At 38.4% G+C, this 23,551-nt stretch overlaps 1 protein-coding gene across 2 annotated transcripts in view; it reads left to right on the top strand.

Moving 5' to 3' along the window:
• LOC149228258 (uncharacterized) overlaps positions 1–23,551 on the top strand; it is a 203,153-nt gene that overhangs the window by 153,522 nt on the left and 26,080 nt on the right. For both annotated transcript variants that reach the window (XM_089378126.1, XM_089378125.1), the window contains exon 11: positions 5,692–5,865. In XM_089378126.1, coding sequence (XP_089234252.1) covers positions 5,692–5,865 — 174 coding nt within the window. The remainder of the gene's footprint in view (positions 1–5,691; positions 5,866–23,551) is intronic.

Raw genomic sequence — 23,551 nt, 5'->3', positions numbered from 1 at the left:
GCCCTATTTGTTCAATAGCTTTTATAATAACATCAGCAATGTATTGTGCATCTTTCACCTCTCCTGAGCAGTCTTCTGCCTTGATAGACATTGCTCCTTTGGGGGAAGTGGCAATGATATTTATCAATGGTCTGCGCCTCATATCTGTCCAACCATCTGAGACTATGGTAACCCCAGAGCTACTCCAGGAAGAACGAATTGGAGCTAAAATGTCCTCCACAAGGTCCTTCTCATTTTTGAGAAGCTGGGTTCTGACTTTCTCATAGTTGGGCCCCTTGTACCCTTGAGGAGCTTTGTTAACTGCCCTTATCATATCTTGCCAGTAAGGAGAGCGAAAAACATTGAATGGGATACCACATGCATAAATGCACCTAGCCACTCTGGAATCAGTTTCTTCTCTTGCTTGCACATTCACCAATCTAGCAATTCTGCTATCCTGAACTGAAGGGGATGCCCTTGGGCCTCTGGTATTTTTAGGTGCTGGTTGTTCATGTTGTTGAGTGTGACCAGCTCTCCTCTTTCTTGCTTCAACTACAATCCTTGGCTCAGTGTTAGATGGAGCTTGAGTAAGCTCATCATGCCTTCTCTTAGTACCGTCCGCCTCATCTTGCTCTCTTTTATATGCCCTCCTTGCCAACGGATCTGATGTTTTTGTGCAACCTGAAATCCCCTGTCCTCCTCCATGCAATAGATGCGCCTTCACTCTTGGGTAGGAGCCCTTGTACGTATTATTGCAAAGATTGCATCGCCATTCCCATGAGCCACCACCTCCACATCTTTGAAGCTTCGTCACATGCCTCCAAAGAGGATAATATTCAGCCCTTGGGTTGGCCCTAGGGATTGAACTTGCAGCTGCACTTTGGCTGGAAGCCATTGCTGCAAAAATAAATTAAAAAGACAAATCTGTAAATAATAAAAACGTTTTTCATATTTTTGGCTGTATAAACCCTAGAAAAATTAAAGAAATAGTAAGAAAAAAACTAAGAAATGAATGTGGCTTATCCAAATTAATTTTCTGTGGCTGAATCTACCCTAAAATGCCAGAAAAGAGGAGAAATATGGCTGTAGCTGAGCCAAATCTGCTGCAAAAATAAATTTAAAAAACAAATCTATCAATAAAAAACGTTTTTCATATTTTTGGCTGCCTAAACCCTAGAAAAATTGAAGAAATAGTAAGAAAAAACTAAAAAAATGAATGTGGCTTACCCAAATTAATTATCTGTAGCTGAGACTACCCCGAAATGCCAGAAAAGAGAAGAGAAATATGGTTGTAGCTGAGCCAAATCTGCTGCTACTGAAATCTCCTGCTGAAATCTCTTTTCTCCTGTTGCTGAAATCTCTTTCTCCTGCTGCTGAAATCTACTTTGCTCACTGCGCAAAACACCCTAGCTGAAACAACTGCCAGTCTCCAAGAGAAACGACTTGTTGAATAGTGTGATGAGAGAATGAGACAAACTGCTCTTTTATAACTTTAGAATAGGTTTCTAGAACATCTCGGAAACCTAAAAAAAATTTAAAAACAAATAAAAAAAAAATTTAAAAAACAACACATAAATTTGGGGAAACGTGGCTCGTACGGCCTGGAAACGCGTTTCCGGCCGTACTGCCACGTTTCCGTTTCGGGAAACGTGGCAGTACGGCCGGAAACGCGTTTCCAGGCCGTACGGTACGCGTTTCCGGGTTTCGTTCGTTTCCCGGGAGGAAACGACCCCTAGGGCCACGTTTCCTGCAACTTAGTAATATACTCTTCCTGTTATTCTACGAATCAAGGAAGAGTTAGTATATAGCCCTCCCCAGGAATGGACCGTAGGACTTGTGGGGACTAAACTACGACACACAACCATTGGACAACAACCTCAGACCACCAATTATTTAAATAATAACATTAAAATAGTCTCCCTAAAATTACGACCACATTTTTATTAGTCTTTTTAGGAAATATCAAATATGGTTATTATCAAAATTTATAATAAAAATTAATTCTTTCATTATAGAATTTAATTTATTTTTATTTTTAATAGTATTTAAATATATATAATCTTGAAAATAATTTATTAATAATTTTTTTAGATTAGAGGAATGGGCAACTGAGTCAGTTTTGTACTTGTGTGAAACAAGGTTGATTCCAACCACTACAACTATAACCCCTAGGTGCCTACGTATGCCGCTTCCACAAACATGGGTAAGTTGGAGGATTTCAACGAGTGTAGCACATAACACGATACTATTAGAATTATCACCAAACTCCCCCTCACCGATGTTATTGTCATAACTTATCACGATAATTTTGAAATTATTGTCCTGTTTCTGTGAATTTCAACTTATTACCATTTTTTTTTTCTTTTAACTCTATTTTCTAAAAGTGAGTTAGGGGATTGAGCTTTGAGGACACTCTTGCCTTTTTCCATCCAGGGAACAAGAGGAAATCTATTGTTTTCATTTCCTAAGATTTATCTCATGAGATACATACCCTAGTGGTTAATGGTAATATTAAATTCTTAAATTGAAAGTGACATTTTTCTTTATCTTTCATTTTCATCCATTTACTTAATTTTTTAACATTATTATTAATTGACTCAAGATGTTTGAAAGTGGTTGGATTTCATAGGAAGAAAATAGAATTTTAGATGCCACAACATTAATAGTTTTTAGTATATTTGATATATCACTTGACATCTTATATATTGGTTTTATTTTCATATTTTTGTAGCAAAGAGTTTGTTTGATGCCGATGTTATTTTATAATTTAAAAAATTGAAAAAAAAATTTGTATTCAGGTTTCTGTGACCCATAATGAATTAAACAAAGTCTTTCGGTTGATATCACATAAGAGAAATTTTTGGCCGACGCGTTTTGAACCAATAAGTGTGGTTCGTCATCAGGACCAGATGAAGAGGCAGACCATGGCAAAGGCTTAAATAGGGAGCAATGTAGAGACATAATTTCAATATTATTGTTCAAATATAGCCATGGTCTGCCTCTTCATCTGGTCATGATGATGAACCACACTTGTTTGTTCGAAACGCGTCCGCCAAAAATTTCTCTTATGTGATTTTTACCGAAAGAATTTGCTTAATTATTTTTACATTTTTTATGTTTCTTTTTAATTTTGGATAATTCCAATATTTTCCTTAATATTGCTCATTATTTAAGTTTTGGACCCCCGATTGCTGAGAATTTAAATTTTGGACCCTTGATTGCTGAGAATTTAAATTTTAGATCCCTAACCATAAATCGACAATAACAATAAATATAACATTGATTTGAAATTCAAATTTCTCAATTAAATTGCCCCCAAATTATTTATTAATAATTCAAACACAATTTCACTAAACTAAATTACTTATAATAACAATAATTTTTTTTATTTTAACATTTAGAAATTCTTTTTTCTCCCCAGAGCTATTTAAACATCACCCTTAAATGTAGAAATTTCTGTTTTCCCACACCGGTTTTCAGTTTCTCCTTATTTCTCCTATATAGTTAAATGCCCTTTCCCATAACCATACATTTAACAAGCTGAAAAAAATAAATTTGCTGAAAACACAAATTCTGGAAATTTTACAGAATGCTGGAAATTGCAGAAATAAAAATCGGCAGTGATAAACAACCATTAAAACATATTTAAACATTGAGATTTTTGGTCAATGTGACCCTGGAAAAACCCCCTACAACTCTTGGGGAAAACCAGTTTGAGAGCTCTTCTTTATTTCTGAAAATTGCCTTTTACAGTGAGAAATTTTCAGCAAAAAATCAGCAAGCAAATTTACAACTTATCTCTTTTCCCATGCTTCACAGCAAACTAGAAATTACAGCAAACAGGACAGCAATAAATGCTGTACGGTTTCCTTGATTTTCGTGCCCACTTTCAGCATTAAATGCTGCTGTATGGCCCTCGTTTTGTGTGCAGAAAAACCAGCAAACTGCTCCTCGATTTTTGTGCAAACCTCTCCTCGAAAATCGTGCCAAAATCTGCCTTTCACTGTGTGCTGAATCAACTGTACAAATCTGCTCAACTGCTGCCTTGGAATATGTGCCAAGCTGCTGTCTCCTTCTCCTCCCTGCTCAGAAATCTCTCTTGCTCTCTTGCTCTCCTTCTCCCAATCTGCTCATGAAAGAATTGAATCGAATGTGATCTTTTCCTCCTTTTCCTCTCTTAATATAACTCCAAATGACTTTTGGGTGACCCAAGTGACTTTTGGGTGATCTCTAAATCCAATGGCTGAAATAGATTTAGATCAATGGTTGAGATTAAATGCTCATTTAAATCTCACTTTTTATTTTTTAATTCACCCCACTTTAATAAAGACCCACTTAGTCATTTATTTCCAAAGTCACTTTTCCTTTCTAATTTTTCATTGACTTTATAAAAGTCACTTTAAAATTAGACTCAGTAACTTTATCACTTAAAGTCACTTTTAAATTAGATTTAACTTTATAAAATTATAAAGTCACTTTAGGAGAAAAATTAAATTCTTTTGGACACTTTTCCCTAGGCCAAAGATCAAAGCCTAAGGGAACCAACCTGTCCTCCGGTACCAAATTTCAACACTAAATTGTGGTCTTTTTAAAATATCGAAAGGAGAGTGACTGTTATTTTATTTATTTTTATTAATTATAATAGTTTAAACTCTTCCAAAATAAATGAAATAATGTTTTCGAAACTAAAATTATCGTCAAATAATTAGCTGTAAATATTCAAACTTTTATTAAATTTTAAAAGTATAAAAAATTCAAATTAAATGTAAACTCTTTGGGAAAAAGGATGTTGTTATACCCATTGTAAGTGTTGGATTCTCTCAGCATTAAGGACATACGCCATTAGCCAGCAGTGGAACAGCAAGCATGTACTCAGCCAAAAGGACAGCTTGCCTTAGCAAGCAAGGTTATCAATTAACGAAGAAACTGCTATTTTGGCAAACAAACCAGCAAAAGACAGCAAAAGACTGTATGCATCCCATAGATAGATTAGTGTGAGGAAATTTATTATAAGAGGAGATGATTTTGTGGAGTAATGAAATCAGGGTATCCAAACCATAGATTATATATTAGGACGATACCAAAGCGTTCAGCAATCTCATGGATGAGTCTAGAAAAAACATTTAAAGCAAATATCCTGAGAAAGTGGATTTGACCTTCACATGGATTCAGCCTCCAATAAAAATTCTTGGAAGTCTCTTCTAGATTGCAAAAATATTGCCCAAAGGATCCATCGCAAGCCCATAATTAGGGAGTTCCCCTCCTCCTGTAACCTCCATTCAGGAAAGGTTCAAGACGCAAGAATAAGGATTACTCTTTGTAAATGTGGGCCTCCTTTGGAACCTATTATGGGTATTGAAGCTTTGGGTAAATCTCTGTAACCCTGGACTTGGTCATCAATTGGTGACTTTCTTTTCAAATTCACTTAAGCAATAAGTAGTCAACTACTTTAGTTCTAATAGGTACAGCTAGCTGTCTACGGTGCGCTCTTTTAATTCTTTTATGTGACGTTTATTAGTGAACTCAACCCCCTTTTGCATTTTATGTGTCTGGCTTATGAGTGCTAGATTTTAATGCTGAATGCAAGGCTTCAAGGCTCACGTAGACTAGAATAATGCAATATATTTCTTTTGTTTTTTTTCTCAAAGCATTTGTGCATCTTTTTCCCTGTTGTATACATTAATGAGTTTCTGCTGTTGTCCGTTTGTTCAGGGTGTACTGGCACATGGTTTTGGGAATTGGGAGGCTATCTTCGAAGACAATAACCTAAACTTCAGAGTTTCTGATTCTTTTTCAGAGACTGGTAATCACCCGGATCCTAAAGATTGCATGAAGCGCCTCAGATTTATCGGAAGTCATCTGCGCCGTCGTCTTCGTAAGCTCAAGGTCGTTCTCATTATTCAGACACATGTTTAGGCTTAAATGCTCTTTTGTGATTAAAGTCTGTCAAAGTTTTTGGTTTTGATGGTTTGGTGGATTTATACGTAATATTTTTAATGGAACCTAATATACTAGTGTGTTGCATGTGAATCATCCTCCAGGTAATAACTTGTAGGTCATGAGTAAAATATTATAGGAAGGGAATGTACACTTTTCATCTTGGGATGTACGCTTAATATGTAAAAAGAAATATTTTGTGACTGTCCTTTGGTACTATGAATTATTAATAGGCTGAAAGTTCTCTATTCAACTTGGATGACAAAACACGAGAAGTGAAAAATGATTGGAGCTCACAGTGCTTAATCTGCAAGCAAAATTTTGAATTCTTATTTTACGATTCTACTAATTATTCCTGTGCAGAATATTATTGGGCTGTTAGCGCAAAAGGAATAAACTGAGACTTAACTTGATCTCCAGAGGTTGACCACTATCTTGTGGCGAATAGCCTCTGAGTTACTAAACTTGTGTAGTTTTCTAAAAGCCATTTTTTCCTCAGAAAAAAATTATCATTTTATTTCATCAACAAAACTACATTTTTCAGATGCATATGAGAAAGCAATAACAAAAACTACCTCCATTTGAAGCAGATAAACCTGCTCAAAGAGAAAGCATGACCTGGTTATCACAACCCTAGAAAATATATTTCAGACCAACTAACAGCCTTTCACATGACAGTCATCAAAATACTGAACTACAATCCAAAATAGACATATCAAAATAAAGCCACATGCCTTCAAGAAGGGAAGAAACCCTCTTCAATAGAAGTCCAAAATCTCCTGGAAAGTTCTCTATTCAACTTCGATGACAAAACACGATAACTGAAAAATGAGTGGAAAATCTGCGAGCAAAAAATTTCAATTCTTATTTTACGGTTCTACTCATTATTCCTATGCAGGATATTATTGGGCTGTTAGTGCAAAGGAATAAACTGAGAATTAACTTGATCTCCAGCGGTTGACCACTATCTTGTGGCGAATATCTTCTGAGTTACTAAACTTGTGTAGTTTTCTAGAAGCCATTTTTTTCTGAGTGAAGCCGATCCAAACCATTTCTTTAAGCCTTTAAGGTTGTGGATGATAGACCTCTCATACTAGTACCTTATGTGGACGATCTCTTTCTGGCAGGTACAAACCCTCTCATTTACAAAAGTAAGAGGGAGTTGGATTCCGGATTTGAAATGGTGAACTGCAAGCCTGTGACTACCTCGATGAAGCATAACTTTAAGAAGTTATGCGGTAGTGATGCCAGACCTGATTTGGGAAATGCCTCTGAGTTTCATAAACTCATACTAGGATTGATGTTCTTCGTGAACTCCCGTCTGGATATATGTTTTTAGCATGTTGAGTTCATATATGGTTGAGCCTCATTGGATTGGTGCCAAGAATCATTTGAGATATATTTAGGGCACAATCTCTCATGGATTGAGATACACTGTCGGAAATGTGAAGCTGCATGATTATTCTGATGCTGATTAGGCAGGCAATGTGGAGGATCGCAAGAGCACTTCTGGGTGCTAGTTCTCTTTGGGTTCTGCTTTGATATCTTGGATGAGCAGGAAGCAGAAGTTGGTTGCTTTGAGCACCGTAGAGGCCGGATATATAATTACGAGTATGACCTCGTGTGAAGCTGCTTGGTTGAGGAATCTCTTCAGTGAGCTGTTTGGATACGTGCTTGATACCATCGTGATCTTCTGTGACAACCAAAGGGGGATTCGATTGTTGAGTAATCTCGTGTTATATGATCTCTCCAAGCATATAAACATCAGGTACCACTTTATCTGGGATATGGTACATCGAAGAGAAAGAAGGCTCCATTGCATTGGGACTGATGTGTAGGTTGCCGATATTCTGTTGAAGCCCCTGGGAAAGGTCAAATTCTTGACTTTCCGAGAACAACTAGGAGTCGTGGAGAGACTCTCTCCTAAGGGCCCTGTATGATATGGACATTGAGCTCTGGGAGCTCCAGGGGGCTTGGGGTTACTTCTTGGAGCGATGAGCAACCATAGGGTGAATGGTTCAACCAGTGAAACATGAATCTCAGATCACTCGCGATTAATCACGAGTCAAACTCCGCTCTTCCCTCAAATGATCTGATTCAACTTTGGGCGAGTCAAACTCGCGTTGACTAAGTTTTGACTCTTGGTCAACGCGAGTTTGACTTGCGGCTCACTGATTAATTGCGATTTAGGCCACTGAGGTGATTTTCAGCCCTCAACTCGGTGAGCACAAGTTTTAAATTTTAGGGTTCCCACACTATTTGTTGTGTGGTTTAGTTAGGTTATGTTGGTCTGTAACTGACTTCTCATAGCTCAGGCCTGCAACTCATACACCGAGAGGTAATAGAGGCATGGTTTCAGTTTCACACTTCGCGTAATAAAGTTGCAGTGTAATAGAGGCGTACTGTGCAGTGTGCTCTAGTGTAGCTTTAGCGTGTGCTTTGTTAGAGATTTCAGTAGCAAACCATTATCGTATCATTTCAACAGCAATCAAGAGATTTCAGTTACTACTTTTTTACTGATTATTATGCAGTATTTTATAAACTTTTAGAAGCAGATGCTTCTGGTTCTATGTAGTCATTGGTTAGGAGTTAGGACTTAGTACTTTGGATCATGTTTGGACTCGTAACATATATGAGATACTTATTCATTCATGATATTTTGGACATCTATTGATATTATGCATTGTTTGGACATGGCTTTATTGAATATCAATGAAAAATGTCTTTTTTTTGTTTTTTTAATTCGATGTGTATATCTATTTATTGAATTCACCGATTTTTTCCTAATTTTTCCCCAATCCGATTAAAACTCTTCGCTCTTTTGCCTCGCTGATTTATTGTCGATTCCAAATCTGGTAACATTGGGTTCATCCTTCCCCTAGTGGTTTGCTATGTAGGCAGGATGAGTGGTTCATCCTTCTCCTGCTGAGACACAGCCATAGGGTGAGTGGTTCAGCGTTCCCCTGGGATACCCTTGGCGACATGTAGGCAGGATGAGTGGTTCATGCTTCTCTTGCTGAGACATCCTACCCATGCAGTCTGGGACTCATGGGAAGTACCTCTCATTTGGCCAATGAGTAGGGAAATGAGGATAGGGACCATAGTAGTATCGATGGACGCATCGTGTTACTACTGTACTCCCTATGCTAGGATGATATTGATCTGGGATCAATTGGAACTGACTTCGGGTCAATAAGAGTGATATAACTTACTCTCTTTTGGAGCTGATTTCAGATAAGTAAGAATGGTATGATACACTCTTTATTTGGAACTGATTTCGGATCATTAAGAGTGGTATGATACACTCTTTATTTGGAACTGATTTTCGGTCAGTAAGAGTGGTATGAGACACTTCCTTTAACTGACTTCGGGTCAGTAGACGATGGTATGATACATTCTTGGTCACTTCTTCTTCTTCTTAGTTCAGCAGAGCAGAGCAGTGCAAGGCATTGATGGTAGAGATAGTACAGTCTGGTAGATGGATTAGCTGATGGAGTTCTCCCTAGTTGAGAGGGAGTGTTAAAATTGGCAACTAGGGCCAAACTCCATGTAGGTCTACCTATTTATGGCAGCTGATATTTTTCTTGGATTCCTCTCGTCGAGAGGTGTAGGATAGATCTAAAGATCATTCAATTCCGACATGTATTCATGGAGATATGAATTTATATGTTATGTGACAATTCGTCAAGATCGACCATCAACCAAATTACCCCCACTTGTCCTCCATGTTTTAGTATAAATGGAGGTGGCCTTCAAGTCACTCTGACACACACTCTTGTGATCTCTCTTCATTTTGTTTTGGGTTTGATGAAGAAGAGATCTAGAGGGAGTGCCCTCGGATATACATTGGCCTAATGATGCCCTAACGCTGCCATGGAGAGCCCTAATTACAGTCAGGGAGAAGCCCTAGACGAGGAAGAGAAAAGGTCTTCTAGGAGTACCTACGCTGCCCTATATTACAGTCAATGAAGCCAGCCCTATGGATGCTGTCTTAGAGAAGGTACAACCATGCCCTAGCCGCAGATAAAAGAAGGATCTGGCCGCAGTCTTAGAAGGGAGCTCAAGCCCTAAACGCAGTAAAAGGGAGCTTCTATACACAGCCCAAATGGACCCCTATTCGCTGTCCTGACAAGGAGACCTAGATGTTATCATATCTAGCCCTAGCTACTGTCCTATGTTACCCTAGTCGCAGTCCTAAAGGGTGAGCTAAGACGCAGAGGGAGAGGCCTTAACCAGCAGCGTGTGAAGGCCTAAACCACAGTTCTAAAGAGCCCTCATTGTTGTTCAAAGGGTGACCCTTATACATAGTCAAGAGACTCCTATACGTTGGCAGAAAAATCACTGTTTGTAAAGCTCTTATATGCAGCAAGCAGAAGGAGCCTTTAGGTAAGAAAAGGGCCCTCTATTCTAAGACCAAGGGTAGTGGAACTTCCAACGTGGAAGAGAAGGACTACCATTGTTTAGAAGCAGTCATGGAGGAAGACTTATTACGCAACCCTTATCTGCTGCTAAGAGAGGCCCATTAGTAGTCTTGTATTGTTGTTCAAAGAGATCCTTACTGCTATCCTAAGGTGACCTAAACCACTGTCTATTAGCAGCTCAAAGAGAACTTGTTGCAGTCACCTTACTTGCTGACATGATGCCACATTACTGTAGGTGACAACATGGCATAATTAAGGACTGTCTGGGCATATTGGTGATGATCCATGAGCTTGATTTGAAGGGTTGCTTAATCTACAACTACAACCAGCTGCTTTGCTAGGTTGCAAGCCATAGCAAGCAACTAAGGCTGTCCCATGACAATATTGCAGTATGCAGCATATAGGTGACAGTGATGATGGGTGCAACATGGTGCAACATAGTGGATTAGTGCAACATGATGAGATGCAACATAGTGGATTAGTGCAGCATGATGAGATGCATCATAGTGGATGGGTGCAACATGATGATGAGGTGCAGCACAGTGATGGGTGCAACATTGTGACGGGTGCAACATGGTGATGGAATCACCTTGGAGAATCAGTTGAAGCAGTATGCCTTCACCTGAGTTCAGATTAGCTACCTCATGTGTTATCCTCTTAGTGAATATCTCTGCTCTTATTTTGTCAAGTCAAAATGTTGACTTCTGATGTATATGTACTATCTCTCTCTCTATTGAACTATTGAAGAACATAAGAAGAATTGATCAAGGGTTTCCCCACATTGCGGTTTGTCCCTCGCTGGAGCCACATATTGTGTCCTCTTGTCTTGGCTTGTTTTCTACAATTTATGTTTATGTTCTAGCATTTTACTATCATGCTAAATGTGATTGCTAATCTGGAATTGATATTGAGCTAATATGGAAAATTGAAGTAAATTTGCTCTCAGCATAGAACATACTTAAAATTAACAGTATCCCTACACAAACAATACTCAACCAATAGCCTTAGAAGACCAATGCCTATAATCACTTTAATGAAGAGGTTAGGAATTAAATCAGTAATAAAATCTGATTTGGTATATGATATTACAATAGAAAAGTAATGTAGACTAACAAGGAAAATATTCAATAAGATGAAAGTACAAGCTTGAGAAAAAGCACAAATTGAGTATTGGAAGCCCTTATCACAATAGAAGATGATATGACATTGATATGCCTTAGAATTGGGGCTATATGGGATATCATAGGCACATTACTTCAATTAGAGCTTGTTAATTTTTCTTAGGGTTATATTGTTCTTTGCTTTGATAATTGCATTTCTTCATTAACACATAAATTCACCCCATAACATCATAACATTATTCAAATTTACATCATTATTCAGCAACATATGCAACTATGTAGAAAGAACAATATCATCATCATTAATACAGCGAAACATAAAGCAACAATAGGAGAAAAGCATTCACACATAGAGACATCAGGATTGGTTAGAGACCAGGGAAAAACCCCACAGGGGGGAAAACCCTTCCAAATTCTTCTTCTTATTAGATTGTAATAAAATGTTCAGCAAAGAGAGAGTACAATGATCCATATCTTCATCCATACAACTATACAACAAAAATCAGCTAACCAATATCTATGAAATGAACCCAAACATGTTTATACTCAAAACCCTAATTCAGAAACCTGTAACGAACTATCACTGTCTGTTGTCAATTGTCGAACTCTGCGGTCAATGAGCGAAATCTTCGGACAACTGAAATGGCATCATTTAGGTCCCGGTCGCACGGAGGAGGAGTCATGCGTGCGACTGGGAAGCTTCCAGTCGCTCTTTGGAGCCTACAAGTGAGCGATTGTAGTCTGCAACTAAACTTCTGAAACCCTAGGTGCCAGTCGCATGGATGGAGAGTTGTCCGTGCGACTGGAAGGCTCTAGTCGCACGGATGAGCTTTTGTACTAGCGAATTCGTCCTTTGTTATGCCAGCGACTGAGGTCCAAAACCCTAAAATTGAGATGCGAGCTTCGGACCCTGAAATTACATCTTCGAGTGAACCTGTGTCTCCGCGGGCGAGCCTCAGACCTGTGCGAGCCAAAAACCAAGAAAGAGAACAGAAGAATGTCTCATGCTGATGTCCAAATGAGGTAGAGGTCACTTGCATTTATAGCCTTTCAAGGGTGTCCACTTTGCTTTAGGGCCGACCTTATCAAATATGAACATGTGGGCTTTTCTTCATAAGTACACTTTCCTTCATCCGATTTGAGTGATCTTTAGGTCGATTTTGGTCCTTTCGAAAAGAGGAATTCAATGCAAATCATTATCTCCGTCAAGTGAGCTGTCCAAAGTGGAATTTGACCGCAATTGCATATTTTAACAAAGCCTCCCCAGTAGTGTTCTTTTTAGAACCCTAAAGCCTCAAAGGAGGTCCTGTTACTGCTATCACTAGTAGGGTTGGCAAGATTCAACCAGACATGCTAATTGGTAAGCACTATAAAATCATGCCCTATTGTCACCTCAACGTACTTCTCTCACTATAGGCTAACTCCTATGAAACACCTTGGGGGCTATCCCTACACAAACAATAGTCAACCAATAGATTTAGAAGACCAATGCCTATAACTAAATGAAGAAGTTAGGAGTTGAATCAATAATAAAATCTGATTTGGTATATGATATTATAGCAGAAAAGTAATGCAGACCAGCACGGAAAATATTCAATAAGATGAAAGCACAAGCTTGAGAAAAAACACAAATTGAGTACTGGAAATTCTTACCACAATAGAAGATGACATGGCAGTGATATACCTTAGTGTTCGGGCTGTAAATTGATGATACAGTTGCTGTTCAAACCTGCAATTTTTGAATATTTCACTGTGTGCACAAGGACAACAAGCTTATGCTCACTTGAGAGGGACTTGGAAGGAGCTTGAGGTAGTCCTGAAACTCAAAGGACTTGATTGTATGTGTTAGTAGTAAGTACAATGAAAATCCTTTCCAATGATCACATGGACACCCCAATCCAATAAATAATTTTGAGAGATATCCAACCTTTAGTAAAACTATTCAGGAAATGGCCCCCAACTGGGAGGGCTGAAAATTGAAACTATCCAAATGATAAATCAGACCTGCAAAATGATTTGGATAGCTAATAGAGGGTTTTAAGATAATAAATATTCAATAGGTAAACCTTTAAACCAATAAGAAAAAGATACAATAATATTTGGCACCAATTCACGTATCCCAAGGTAAGAGCTTGCCTTCCAAACTTCAGATTTGCTGCAATAAATTTCCTGATCTGGTATTTAACCCCGAAATGCTTGAAAATTTAGTTAGAACAACACATTAAAGGCAAATAAGGTAGGGGTGCATATCCTTAGGGCTTTTAGGGTGTCCTAAAAATTAATTTTGAGGTTTAGACGATGGAAATGATTAGAAGTGCAATTCTAGACCAGGACATGTGAAGAAATTCACTAGTGAAATTTAATTTTGGATTTTCTTATTTTTTTTTGTTTTTTGTTTTTTGAAATATATAAATTTTTATAGGCTTTTTTATATTTATCTTCTCTGTAAAAATATACAAAATACACAAGAATTTTGGAAAATTTGGGAAAAAAGTGATTGTAAAATTGTTGGAATAAGGGAAATGATCGTTTTTCCATGAGATCCAAGGGGACAAGGAATTTTCCCTCTAAAAATTGGCATCACAATGCTCGAGATCTAGAGATCAAGGTGGAATCCCAAAATCATCTCAATATCTAAATAATACAAGTTATGGAACCAAGGCTCCACTAGGAGAGTTTCTTTTGGAATGGTCTCCAACTAATGAAAATCAACAATAATGCCAAAAAAATTATTTACACATGAGGGGAGCTATTGTATGGCCCAAAAGAGAACAATTTTATCTTGCATGAATAAAGAGAAGATGCAAGTACAAACCCCATATCTCCTCTTCCAAGTGACAATGTTGCTCCTTAATGGATTGATTTTACTAGGCTTGTAGTAATCTTGAAAGAAATTCCACAATTTCCTTTGAAAATAAATCGATCAACCACGACAGAGAGGAAATTGCACATGTACACATTTGTTCTCATGAAAAAATTCACATTTTTATTCATAGCCAACAAGTTCAGATTGATTTTCCAAGGAGGGAGAGGCCTATATTTATAGGTGAGGCTCTTTGAAAATTTCCTTGTTGTCTCCCAAAAAGTAGGACTTGGCATCCACAAAATGCTTGGAGGCTAAGTCAAAGGAAAATTAATTTTCAAAATTACAAGGTAAAACCTTCATAAGAGGCAAAACAACTACATCAAGAGGCAAAGAATTGAGTTCCCTTCAAGATAGGCTTGAAAACTTGCTTGAAAAATACCTTTACTTGTGTAATTTGGGTTCAAATGCTGACATAATTAGCCCTTGTGGGCTTAACTTGCAAAGAGAACTTCCAATGCTCCAATTCTTCATTGATTTTGCCTTCAAACTTCATCCAATGGCCAAGAGAGAGGTGACGACACGCCCCATATGTGGTATTTAATGCTTGAAAGACTTGATTTGATGTCTTCTGGCTTGAGTGTTGAGATGAATTGGCTTGGTGATGACGTGCACTTGATACTTAGGTGATGATGCTGTTGGACACCTAATCCTAAAGGGTTAGTGTGGAATTCGAAAGGACAAAAGCAGTCCAAGAGACCTTGGGATCTGAATCCCAAGAGTCACGTATTGTACTATAAATGTGTATCTTATGTTAATAAAAAAATGCATTGAATGATTTATCTTTCCTATTGTCTTGCTATCCATGTGTGTTTAACATGGTATCAGAGCCATGATGTGTGGCCTGTGTAGTTTTGTGCAACTGGTCTGAGCACTGACCTTTGTCATTCTGACTTGAGCACAGATCCCAGTCCTCAGAATAGTCGTAACTCCTTTTCTCTGGAGCACCAGCGCTGCCTTTGTAACGCCAGTCTGTCCACAACGTTCTCTGCGCATCTGTGCCTCTACCCTTGAACGTTAATGCATTCATTAACTTCTGCATATGCTCTCTGCTCTCTATCCGTTTTCTCTGCGCATCTGACAAACCCTCCGCTCCGTCGATGACTCCAATCCTTTTGGTAATCTCGGCCTTTGCATTCGTTCTGTAGGAATGAAATATTGTTGCCGATAGATCGTTTCCGATCCTTCTGGTAATCTCGGCCTTTGCATTCCTTCTGTTGGATTGAGATATCGTTCCTGATAGATTGCTCTCGTTAATTCATACGGGGCACTTTCATGCTGCCTGTCCCGGTGGTGAAATCTGGGATGATTTCATAAAATCCATGAGCAGATTGATGTGCATGCCTTAATTGGCTTTTGAAACCAAAGATTTTTTAGTGATTTCAGCAGTCTTTGAATTGGAGAGATTTCAGAGAGACTGGTATTATAGAAGCAAGATGGTGCTACGAAGCGGCGATGAAGTCCGGCCTGTCCAGATAGCAGACTATTGCGTGGGAGCGGGGAACGACTTACAAGGGATCGATCTCACGATCAACTAAAAATTTCCGACAAAATCCTTGCTGCCTAAATTTTTACGAGGGCCAAACTTTACTTCTCTTCCACCTTGGAAGTCAGTGGACTGTTAACGCTCACGCAATGGAAGATCTCGGCGCGATTTCTTTCAGATTTCAGCCATGGAAGTTTCTTGACTTAGAGCAATAAAATACGCTATATTTTTGGTTGATTGGAAGTATGATGAGGAGAAGGATAGTGGAAGACGGTTTGAACATGAAAGTCGCCCTGGTGTCAAGCCGTAGAAGAAAGAAGTGAATCAGGATTCTGATTTCCCCATAGCGCTTTTCTCCATATTGATGTCCGCCACCTCGGCCTGTAGGATTTCACCTTTGGAAAATGACAAGTGCGCTCCATCCTCTAGCCTTTTGATGCTGGCATCTCTGTCTGCATTTAGTTTTTTTCGCTTGTATAAGTAAACTATTCTCATTCTGCAACACTGCTATTTCCTCCTTGAGTTTTTGATGCTCTTTAACTCTATTGGGATCTGCTTTGAGGCACTTGATCTCCTCCTTGAAGTGAAGCAGGAGTTGCACAAGCAAAACAAATTCCTCTTTGAGACTCTTCTGCCTATCTGGTGTCGTTAGCCGTTCTTCTGTGAGTGATTCTGTCTCTTGTTGGAAAAGCTCACATTTTTTCAGCAGATTATGAAGTTGCTGCTTACCCCAGGTGATCTCATTCATAAGTGCAGCCCTTTCCAATGCTAGACCACTTGTAAACTTTTCCCGTTTCGGTATGGAAGCTTTGAGGTGGGCTATCTCCCTCTTCAATCCGATGTTCCGTTCTTGCAGGTTTTTTGATTTCCTCTTAAAGGCACGGTATCCTTCTGATGTCTTCAGCACTTGTTCTGCCAACTGTTTGTTGCGGTTCTGAAGAGAAGCAATCGTTTCCAGGTTAAGCGGGACTTGGAGTCGGTTTTGCCGTCAGAAGACAAAAGACACAGTGTAATATGCACATGGGAAAATCTTAGCGTGGAAGCCGAGGACAACAATTTGTATATGACTGTGTTAGTTTGGTCTCAACCTATTCATATCACCCATAAAAATCAGACCAGAATTTGTACGAAGGCTTACTTGCACCAAGAGTTAGAAAAGCTTCAGGAGTCGAATAGTCGCAAGGTTGATTTGGATGATGATGCTGAAGATTGTGATGAACATCTTTCTTCAGATCAGAAAACCCTATCGACATGTGTGTTGTAAGGAAGTGCATTCAATAGCCTGGTGTGGATCTGCGTAGTGGAAGCGTGGTGTGTATTGCCTGTTCGAGACTTCATCTGCCGTGACTTCATCGACTGCCGCTGTCACGTTTCTACGCGCCTATTTGGATGCCATCTGGTGGAGCGTTGTAGTAAAGCGCTAAAGGTTGCGACGTGGTAAAGCGTGGTGGTGTCTGTTCGTTGGATCTATTGCTGCTGAGGAATAGTTTGTTGGTGCATGGAAACTACTGCTCTGTGAGGATCGGATCAGAGGCAGCTTTTCTCCGTGGAGCAGCTAAGGATTTGCACCAGACCGATCTGGGTTATCATTCTTCCTAACATTTGCTGACTTTTAATTCTTTTTGCATTCCTGAGCTTCGAGAAGGGATATAGAGGCAAGTTCTATAAAGTTTGAAGGAATCAGCTACGTAATTTAAAAAGTCTAGTCAGATGTGAAATTTCTACAGAATTTAAAGAACAGAATCTCTGAAAGTCGGTGATATTTGTATAATTTTCATAGTTTCAAGATATCTCTGGTTGTTTTTTTTTTCTTTTAAGCTACAGGGCTTTCTTGTGTAAACTTGAAGATATTTAGCAGCTTACATTTTTCTGTGGGATTTGGAGGATTTTTAAGAAATGGCTAAGCCTGAAAGAATATTAGAATTATTGAGAACTCTAATCATGTCCACTGCTAACAGCACAGTCAAAATTAACAAAGCCTCTCTTTCAAACATTCAAACATGTCTGCAATATGCACAAGAAAAGATAGAGTTTTTGCAGCTTGAATCACAACTACAGCAGGAAGAATTACAGCAGTGGAATCATCATTCTGAACCTGTTTCTGTTCAGAACAATGAAACAGACTCCCATGAACAGCAAGTCAATAATGGTACAGTTCATTCAAATAAAGCAGCAGTTGTACATGCAGATGCAGAAACTCAGTCTGCACTTCCCAAGCCCATCATCAGACCTTGGGACCAGCTTGTCCACAACAAGCACAGAACTGGTCTTGGATATGACAAGGACTTGTCCTTTCATATTCCAGACTATGCCAAGCCCATTCAGTTTCAGAGTGCTGGATTCATTTATGACAGTTCACCTGCTCCTCATGACAGCTCACCTTCAGCTGTTCCAGATTTTACTCCTCTTCCACCGCAGCAACAACAACAACAGATCGTGAAATGCCAACACTGTGACCGAGTTGGCCATTTGAAAGATCACTGTTTTGATCTTCATCCATGTGAGCACTGTCATAAAACTAGCCATCCTTCACACAGATGCTTCAGAAACAAACGTCCTGCAAGAACAAAGATTCATCTAGGATGGATCGCTTCTTGGCAATGGGCATCAACAGCCAAGAAGATATTCCAAACACATATCAGAACTTGTTCCAGAGTATTGAACAGTCTTGCAGTTGAGTTTTCTCCATCTTCTCACCTTGTACCTGACAGGGGGGAAAATGATGGTCATCTACAAGCTTCAAAGCCACATCAAGCGAGCCTGAGCCACAACCTGCCACACCAGTTTCAGAGTTGTAGCCAGAGACAAAGATGCCTGAACATGCCTTCAGTTGGCAATCTGGGACACTTCCTCTAGCAGAAGACTCCAGCTTCTTGCCAGTTTTGGAAGAGTTCCAGAGTTGTTGGTCATCCTTAAACCATCACAGATTAAGAACACTTCCTCTAGCAGAGGACTCCAGCTTCTTGCCAGTTTTGGAAGAGTTCCAGGAATTGCATTAAGCATTCTAGAGTTGTTGGTCATCCTTAAACCATCACAGATTGAGAACACTTCCTCTAGCAGAAAACTTCAGTTTCTTGCCAGTTTTGGAAGAGTTTCGGGAACTGCACTAAGCGTTCCAGTGTTGGTGGTCATCCTTAAACCACCGCCCTTTATACCAACATTTCATAGAGCACATTCAGCCTAGTGCTGCCATGCATTTTTTGCACATTTTGTATTACAGCTCTCTTCTTGGACTCATACATAACCCTTCGGATTAAGGGGGGGAATGTTGGACACCTAATCCTAAAGGGTTAGTGTGGAATTCGAAAGGACAAAAGCAGTCCAAGAGACCTTGGGATCTGAATCCCAAGAGTCACGTATTGTACTATAAATGTGTATCTTATGTTAATAAAAAAATGCATTGAATGATTTATCTTTCCTATTGTCTTGCTATCCATGTGTGTTTAGCAGATGCCTCTCTTCCACCTCATCATTTGCCTTAGAAACTTGCTTGCTTGGATGCCACATGGAAGCCTACCTTGCCCCAATAAGAGCTCCACAACTATAACTTCACTTCTAGGAAGGACACCCTCTTTGCCTCAAAGGATGTAGGATGTTGCATCGGGAGACAAATGCACTATTAGGAACCATAGCCAAGGCCAAAGGGGAGTGCAAAATGCATAAGAGACACATGGCACATGTGGAGTAGGAGGTGCATCAGGATTGAAAGGGATATTATAAGGGAAAAGTACATATGGTGATCACTTTTACACGACTATAAGGCACATTATTTGGGCTTATATGGCTTGGCCAAAAAGTTCAAAGTACCCCTGCGAAAGAGGGATAACATTTGGTTCCAACTGTGGGACGAGTGCTCTTATCGAGGGTGTTTGAGAACCTCATAATCTCCAAATGTTCCATCACTTTGAGATCTGCATCCATTAGACAAAAACAAGTATCAAATTCTAAGATAAACAAATAAGGAAAAACAACTAATCTAAAAATGAGATGCATAAATGTAATCACACCAATGACACAATCACACGAGTATGATAAAGAAAAAGGAAAAACTTACTCTACCAGAGGATGCCTTGTAGGCATTAGATATTAACTATGTAGAACGTTTTCAAGGTTTGCCCATTAATGTTCAAGGACAATCTCTCACAGTCCAATTGGCATAAATAAAAAGATTTGGTACTTGCAACTTCATCAATCATTTAAGGGCCTAACAATAAACTTTCAAATTTACCACGGTTACATGCCTTTTCACCTCTTTTGTTCAAAAGGATAAGAATGTCCCCTTTTTGAAAGCTGCGGTGGCGAGCCTTCTTGTCAAACTACTACTTTTTGTTGACCTCACTTTGCCATAGGAGATCATAAGAAAATCTGCAGTTTTCATCAACCTCCATAGTCTGATTGACCCTTTCTTGCAATCCCTCTGAATCAATAGAATATTGTTGCATGAATTTGAATACGAGAATCTTCAAGTGGATCAATAATGTGACATTCATCCCGTAGACCAACTCAAATGGGATTTTACCATTGGAATCGTTCTTGGTGATTCTATCAACCCATAAAGCATAATTTATCTTGCTATCCCAACTATTGTTGTTGTCACCAACTGTCTTCTTGATGATAGTTATGAGATTCTTGTTTCTTGACTCAGCTAAACCATTACCTTGTGGGTAATAGTTGGAGGAATAGGATACGATAATGCCATAATTAAAATAGAAGGTAGACGTTGTTATTGAATTGAAAGGTTTAGTATTATCAGTAGTTTTGCTTGGCACACCAAATCTTTTGAAGATCTTTTATTTAAGAAACTCCATCACAACTACATTGATTGCCTTCTTTGTGGGGATTGCTTCTACCCACCTAATGAAGTAGTTTGTCAGGTGAGAATCTATTGGTGGCAATTGCTTGAATTTTCTTTGAATTCCTTGATGAAATCCAAGCCCCATTGTTGGAAAGGAGCTTCCACTACAACTCGCTGAAGAGGAAGTGCAACTAACTTATTCTTTCCTGTGAAAAGATGGCATGGTTGGCACTCTCTAACATGTTTATGGACATTCAAGAAGATTGAAGGCCAATAGTACCCTGCTCTGAAAATTTTATGCGTTGTACTCTTTGTTGAATGGTGTCCTCCACATAATCTTTGATGAAATTATTTCACTAATTCCTTTCCTTCATCTGAGCTGACACACTTGAGAACCAATCTATCCAGTTTCTTCCATCCAAGTCCTTGCTCAATGAAACAATATTTTGTAGCTCTCAAACTCAAGGACCTCTTCTTGTGATTTGGAAGGTTTCTTGGAGTTGAAAGGTTCTTCAGATAGAAGATGATGTTCCTGTACCATTCATGCTCTTCTAATTTGTCGTTGACCACACACACTAAGGTGCATGAGTCATCCTTTAATCCTAGCACTTCTTCATTTCCCTCTACCATGAGCTGAGCCAATCCTTGACCTTTAATTAGCTTTGTGGGTTTGACCTTTTAATCATATTCCTGAATCTTTGACACCCATTTGCATTGGGTTCCCAGACAATCTTGTTGTGATAAAATGTCCTTAACTATCGGATGTGGAAAATAGCAAATTACTTTATTGTAGCCAACATATGTCTTGAAGTGCTTAAGTTACTTAACTAAGGCATAAGCCTACTTTTCCATGATGGTGTAGTTCAATTATGAATCCTTAAGGGTCTTTCTCATGAAGGCTATAAGTTGCTCTTCACTTTGTTCATTCTTTTGGAGGAAAATACTTGCAATGGTATCATGAGAAGCGAAAAATACAATAAAATCTTTAAAATAATGTAGACTTACCAAAATTGGTGGACTCATTTGGAGGAATCCGAGCAGGTAGAGGTGGATTTTTATCAATGTTGCAAAAGTCAGACTCGGGAATACATTGGCAAGGGAAAGTCGTAAAAGTTGGGGAAAATGGGAAAAAACGGCATAAACTTGGCAAACTTAAAAAAGATTGGTTGAAAAACTCACGATTTGGGGATTTTATTGAGATTTTGATAACACTGGTTTTTACCCTTAGTGTCATCATTTGAAGAACAAACAAGAATAGGAAGAGAAGGTGGCATAAATGTCGAATATGGCTCACATGCCAAAGAGTGCACAATAGTCGAATTATCTACATATTTTAATATGGCCACCTGAAGTGAAATTTTTCTAACCAGTGCCAACCACTTCTCATGGAAATCCCACATGGATGATGTACTAATAAGTAAAGGATTGTACTGGATTACCTTGGGACAAGTAAATACCCCCACTGTTCCTGATAAGAAAGCCAAATGGGATAATACGAATGCTACAACTCGTGGACTAATTGAAATGTCCATTTCTCCTGATTTATCCAAGTGAGTAATCTAAGCTATTTATTAGTGATTCACTTTTATATGACAAGTGAAGTGCACTTTACAATGAAGTTATGTAATAACTTAAGTTTGCATGAACTTTTTCAAAAAGTAAATTGAAAAAAGAGATTTGAACTCAAGACCTCTTACATAATAAAGTAACTTTTAACCAAGTGAGCTAGTGCAAAAGATATAACAATAGTAGTGAAAGAGAGTGGGGTCATTAAAACTCTTCCTTGAATTGTGTGCTTGCCAGAAAAGATGTGCTCATTTAAAAATATATGGTAGTTTGAAAAGAAATTCCAAAACTCAACAACAATAGGGTTAGTTCTGAAGCAACAAAACTTGTAGCTTGTTGACTTTAATGTAAAAATACACAAAAGGTATATATATATATATATATATATATAAAATGTACAAGATGTTTGAATGTTACAATGAGGCCCTGCTTATATACCTAGGCAGGTGTCCTTTCATGATTGGGCATGTCTTTTAGACATGTCTTTTCGCTTAACTAATGGCTATTTAACATAATCATTATTTTGATTTTTATTATTTACATTATTTATTTTTATTTTATTTGTTATGAATGATATTCATAACATTGCCTCTTTCTTCAAAAAGCTTTGTCCTCAAAGCTTAATTGATGACAATTTCTTTCATTTTGCCTACTCCTTCCAGCATGTGTAAGTGGTATTGTTGAGCTTAATCCACTTTCCTCCCACACTTTTTTTTGTTTTGTTTTCCCTTTTATTATTATTATTATTATTATTTTAAATTTATTAATTTTCTCTTTTATTATTTTGAATAACTATATAATTTTTTTTATTATAAAATAACTTTATAATTGAATAAAGTTATTATAATAGCTTTATAAAGTTTTTTTTTGTTACTTAAATAATAATAATTTATTCAAGTATTGGGGGCTTTCATAGTGCATTATATTAGATATCATTTTTTGGATTCAATTGCGTTAAGTAAGTCATTCATCTATGACCATTTCCATGAGAGATGGTCGTAACTGACTAATTTCTCATGATTTTTGAATAGTCCAGTTAGCACTCATTGCATCGGGTGATGCTCATAGGGGTGAAGAAGTGGGATTGAAACTAGTGAAATGAATCACATAGTGTCAATCATTACTTCTGGGGCTTGCAGTTTGGAAGTGCTCATTTGTAACAACCATAAAATTAAGGATTTCAGCATCGATGGTCTCATCTTCTAAGTCTATAACATCCATTTTTTCCCTTATGCACTATAGCGCAGTCTCGGTGCAAAGAGCTGCAAGATCAACTCCAACATATCCATGTGTATCCTTTGCAATTCGTTCAAGATCAACATTGTCCGAAAGCTTCATATTCTTTGTATGTATATGAAGGACTTCCCGCCGCCCCACTTCATC

This window comes from Pinus tabuliformis, chromosome J (assembly GCF_031772625.1).
Source record: "Pinus tabuliformis cultivar Carrire ecotype Pingquan chromosome J, CPIR1, whole genome shotgun sequence".
In the NCBI taxonomy this organism is placed as follows: Eukaryota; Viridiplantae; Streptophyta; class Pinopsida; order Pinales; family Pinaceae; genus Pinus; species Pinus tabuliformis.
Note: the sequence above shows the minus strand (reverse complement) of the source record. Positions and strands in the feature narration are given on the sequence as shown.